The sequence below is a fragment of the Thamnophis sirtalis genome, unplaced genomic scaffold (assembly GCF_051295495.1).
Source record: "Thamnophis sirtalis isolate CommonGarterSnake01/CBP01778 unplaced genomic scaffold, rThaSir2_p1.2 scaffold_8, whole genome shotgun sequence".
NCBI lineage: Eukaryota > Metazoa > Chordata > Lepidosauria > Squamata > Natricidae > Thamnophis > Thamnophis sirtalis.
In genome coordinates, this window is record NW_028261388.1 from 59027941 (window position 1) to 59032767 (window position 4827).

The 4827-nt window shown below is 39.3% G+C and overlaps 1 protein-coding gene across 1 annotated transcript; it reads right to left on the reverse strand.

Moving 5' to 3' along the window:
* Positions 1-1408: 1408 nt before the first annotated feature.
* Positions 1409-2744, reverse strand: NYX (nyctalopin). Its single transcript, XM_014073924.2, has one exon. It carries the CDS (start codon positions 2644-2646, stop codon positions 1558-1560), a length of 1089 nt encoding a protein of 362 aa, XP_013929399.2. The 5' UTR covers positions 2647-2744; the 3' UTR covers positions 1409-1557.
* Between the last annotated feature and the right edge of the window lie 2083 nt (positions 2745-4827).

Genomic DNA, 4827 nt, shown 5'->3' on the forward strand with positions numbered 1-4827 from the left:
TTTGCTTAAGAAATCCTAACCGGGGCAAGACAAAAGACACTCTGTCCTAACCTCTCTCTCTGTCTCAGTACTTTCATTGAAGATATAATTAAAACGTTAAAGCAAGAAAATGGACCCCCCCCCGCGCCCCTTTTTCCTCCTTTTATAAGAAAAAATGACCCAGTACCATAGAGCTCCAGGAAATACTTGGCTAGAGAAGTTGCGAATGTTCCCTCCTGGATTTTCTGGAGGGGAGAGGCACGGAGGTTGGAGGTCTGCTCGTGTGGAAAAAATGGTGGCAAAGTTTCTTTGAAAAATATTTCCCTGACTAATTTCACCATTTTAATTTGCTCAGTTCTTTGTATTAACATCTACATCATTCTGGATTGACTTGGAGTTCCTGCCTGCTGGTAAGTGAGCTAGGTTTTTTTCTTTTATTTTTTTAATGTATTTTAAAATAATATTTTATTTATTGTGCATAGGATTTTTTAAAATAGTTTTATTCTGTGTGGATTCTTTTTTAAAATTGTTTTAGACTATTTAAAAAAAGATTCTATCCAAAATAAATTGAAGTGAAACCATGTTTAAAAATTCTATGCACAATACTTTGAAATATATTGTTCATAGAATTTTTAAAAATAGTTTTACTTCAATTTATTCTGTGTGGAATAGTTTGAAATGTTTTACTTCAATTTATTCTGTGTGGATTCTTTTTTTAAATTGTCTTAGACTATTTAAAAAAAGATTCTATCCAAAATACAAAATACCAGCTGCAGTTATTCACTTAAGAACTGTGGCAAGAAAGGTGGTATAATGGGCTTAGTGACCAAAGTTACAATGGCATTGAAAAAAGTGACTGATGACCATTTTTCACACTTAGCGACCATTTTCACACTTAGCGACCGTTGCAGCATCCTCATGGTCACGCGATCAAAATTTTGATGTTTGGCAACAGATTCATATTTATGATGGTTTCAGTGTTCTGGGGTCATATAATCACCTTTTAACAAAGTCAAATGGGGAAACCAGATTAAACTTATGTTACTAATTTATCAGCTGCAGTTATTCACTTAAGAACTGTGGCAAGAAAGGTGGTATAGTGACCAAAGTTACAATGGCATTGAAAAAAGTGACTGATGACCATTTTTCACACTTAGCGACCGTTGCAGCATCCTCATGGTCACGTGATCAAAATTTTGATGTTTGGCAACAGTTACAATTTATATTTGTAAATTGTAGTTATGTTGAAATAAAAAAAATATTACAATACTATTTTTGCGTTGTATGAAAATTTTTAATCAAGCCCTCCCCCCCGGTCAAAGGTGTCCCCCTTTACCAATCTGAAAATCTGGTCACCTTATTTTTTGCAGAACTTCCTTAGTAAATAAAGACAACTGGGTTTATTACCTTTCAATTTTCTCTCATTTTAATTTCTTAACTATGTATATGAATCTATTTTAAAATATGGGCCCAGAAGATATTTTTATATTTAGTTCTGTAGTATTAATATCACAATCTTCTTCTTTTGATTCATGTTTGAGTAGATAAACAGCCAAATTAATTTTAACGTATTTTGGGTTATATGGTCCATAATGCTTGAGCTATAAAGAATACCCAAATATTAAAATATATTTGTTTTATATGCCATTCTCTTAGTCCTAAAGATGCTTCATTAATCAATTCATCTAACAGAGTAGTGTTGCTGAAACCTTCTGTAGTGTTAATCACTTCCTCTGAAAGTCCCTTCTGGAGTAGAAATTTTGAGATAAGACTGTGGAATTTATTCTCTGTAGTCGACTGTAATTCTTGCATGGGAAGAGGCGTAGAAGAAGAGGTGTTTAATTCTTCTGGGTTAAGACATAAACCTTCATCTGTCTTCTCAAAAATAACATCAATTAGGTCAAGGCCAACTACTGAAGATGGGGAAGCACAAGGAATATCTCTCACAAGTCCATAATTCTTCATCCACTCTTTTAGCCACTGAATCTTGCAATCGCACTCCCAGGGGTTCCGGAAAAGGTAGAGTCTTCCTAGGAGGTAGACTGGTTGAAAGACTAAGAAAGGCAACGTAGTTAGATTGTTACTGTTCAAGTGCAAATATACCAAGCTCGTGAGGTTTTCAAAAGCACCTTCCTCAATATAACTGATCCAGTTTCTGTCCAAATACAAAACTTCCAGTTCAGATTGATCCTGGAACCAAGTATTAGAGACAATCTTGAGAAAGTTGCCACCAAGATTAAGCATCTTTAGATGCCGCAGACCATCAAAGGAATTCTTAGGGAGGTCACTGATTAAATTGTCATTTAAATAAAGGTACTCCAATTTCTGGCAATCCTGAAAAGCTCTATTGTGAATGACATTTATTCTGTTGACTTGCAGATTGAGATATTTCATCTGGATCAGGCCCAGAAGTGAATTATATGCTACAGCTTCTATCTTGTTTTTCTCCAAATAAACATGAGTCAAATTCTCCATCCCTCTTATAGCTCCTGGGATCCTTCGGAAATTATTCTGAAAAAAAAAGACTTCTTGGAGAGCTGGAAGCTCTATAAAAATCCTGTCTGGAATGTTGAAAAGATTGCAGTCTGCTAAATCCAATCGGATTAGCCTCTGGAGAGAAATGAAAGTCCTGGTATGCAGATAACGAATGTATTCATTGTGGGCCATTTTTAACTCAGTTAAGCTAGCAAGCCCTTTGAAAGCACCAGGAGTAATAAATGATATGTTGTTATGGCTTATAGAGAGAGATTTTAGGGACGGGAGAGTACCAAATGCTCTCTCAGCAAGGAATTTGATGCTATTTTTATCCAAGTTAATAGAATATGCTTCACAAGGAAACTCATTAGGGATCTGTGCAAGGCCAGCTCGGTCACAAAGAATGGCACAACTCTTCTCTTCAGTGCAGATACAACTGGCAGGACAGGAACGGACACAAGCCCACACCGAATGCACAGGGCAGATGCAAAGAAAGACTGGCAAGAAAAGGCCCCATCATTATGCCCAAGGAAAGAAAGAGAAAAGAGAGGTTAGTAAACTTTAATTATTGTGCAATGAACACAAACAATTCTGATTTATGCAGACTGGTCGCACACCTCACATAAAGCCATGGCTTGCCTAGCCATGATTTCAAAAAATCACAATGTGGTTCTATGATTCACAAAAAACAGAATTATAAACTATGGTTTACAAATTACAACACTGGTTTACAGAATAATAAATAAAAAATTAACCTCCACTTTAAGCTAGAATCCAGGCTCAACCTCTAATTCTTTATCAAGAATGTTCATTGTTCTTTGATTCTTTGATATATCTCTGTGAAGCAATTTGATATTCAATACAGAAGTAAAAAATTTCTCCAGCACTTTAGTTAACTTTAGGAATTTTAATTTTCAATAGATGTTCTCATAAGTTATTAACGAACAATATGTTCTGTGGTTTTCAGTAGTAAAACATAGCAGGATATATGCAGTAATACTGAGTGAATCCCCATAAAACACAATAATCAAGTGAAATAACTGGCCGTAAAGCTGAAAGGATCTCAGTTCTTAGGCAATCATGGGAATCTTGTCTGGAAGACTATTTTATGCACTTGCACTGCACTTGTACTGCATATTATATTCAGTTTTATAAAAGCAAACTAGAAAAAAGTGAAGTATTATTGTTTGGTTCATTGCATGGTCATTACCATTTTGCCCTTTATTTTTAACAAAATTGAAATTAGAAGTTGTTTATTCCCAAGACTTATTCACCAATTCTTTGGTGTATTTTATACACCCATCCAGTAAGTGTTGCAATAGCTAAACATTAGCAAAATAGCAATAGCAATAGCAATTAGATTTATATACCGCTTCATAGGGCTTTCAGCCCTCTCTAAGCGGTTTACAGAGTCAGCATATTGCCCCCAACAATCTGGGCCCTCATTTTACCCACCTCGGAAGGATGGAAGGCTGAGTCAACCCTGAGCCGGTGAGATTTGAACCGCCGAACTGCTGAACTAGCAGTCAGCTGAAGTGGCCTGCAGTACTGCACTCTACCCACCGCGCCACCTCGGCTCTTCACCTGGAATATGAACCCAGGGGTGGGTTTCAGCTGGTACGCACCGGTACAGGCGTACCAGATGGTGAAATTTAGCGTCTTCCCGTACCTGATCTTCTGGAGGCCCCGTACCGGAATGCTCCCTCCCCTGGCCTGCCCCCCCATTCACTCCCCCCACCCGCCCAGTTGCCATTCACTTGCCCTGCCCACTCACTTCCTTTGCCGGAGTAGAGGATTGGGAGAAGCCCATGTGACACGTGCTCCCTTCTCTTTGACAGCCGCCTCATTTCTAAAGCCACACGGGCTTCTCACAAGCCGTATCCTTGCCTCCTGTTCCTTCTTCAGCCGTTGGACAAGCCCACATGCCGCGCACTGCTTCCTTCTCTTTGACAGCTGCCTCGTTTCCAATGGGGGGGGAATCCATGCAGAGGGAGGAAAAATGCTGGATTTTTTGCCTACCCCCACTGGAAACCAGGTGGCTGTCAAAGTGAAAGGAGCAGTGCATGCCACGTGGGCTTGTCCAACAGCCGAGTCCTCACCTCCTGGTCCTTCTTCAGCTGTTGGACAAGCCCATGTGGCACACACTGCCTCCTTCTCTTTGACAGCCGCCTCATTTCTAATGGGGGGAGGAGGAGGAATCCATGCATTGGATTCTAGGTTCAATGTCTTAAAGAGGCTGAAGTGCCCCACCACAAGATTATCATGGCACTGCGACAGGATAAGTCCCTGGAACTGCCCCACCGGCACATATAGCCTGTCTTGGTACCACAAGAGGTCCTTGGTAAATGCCCACCTCTCCCTTCTGTTGCTCCA

Bases quoted from the DNA above. Each gene is read 5' to 3' on its own strand.
- NYX (XM_014073924.2), bottom strand. From the start codon at position 2,646: ATGGCCCACAATGAATACATTCGTTATCTGCATACCAGGACTTTCATT.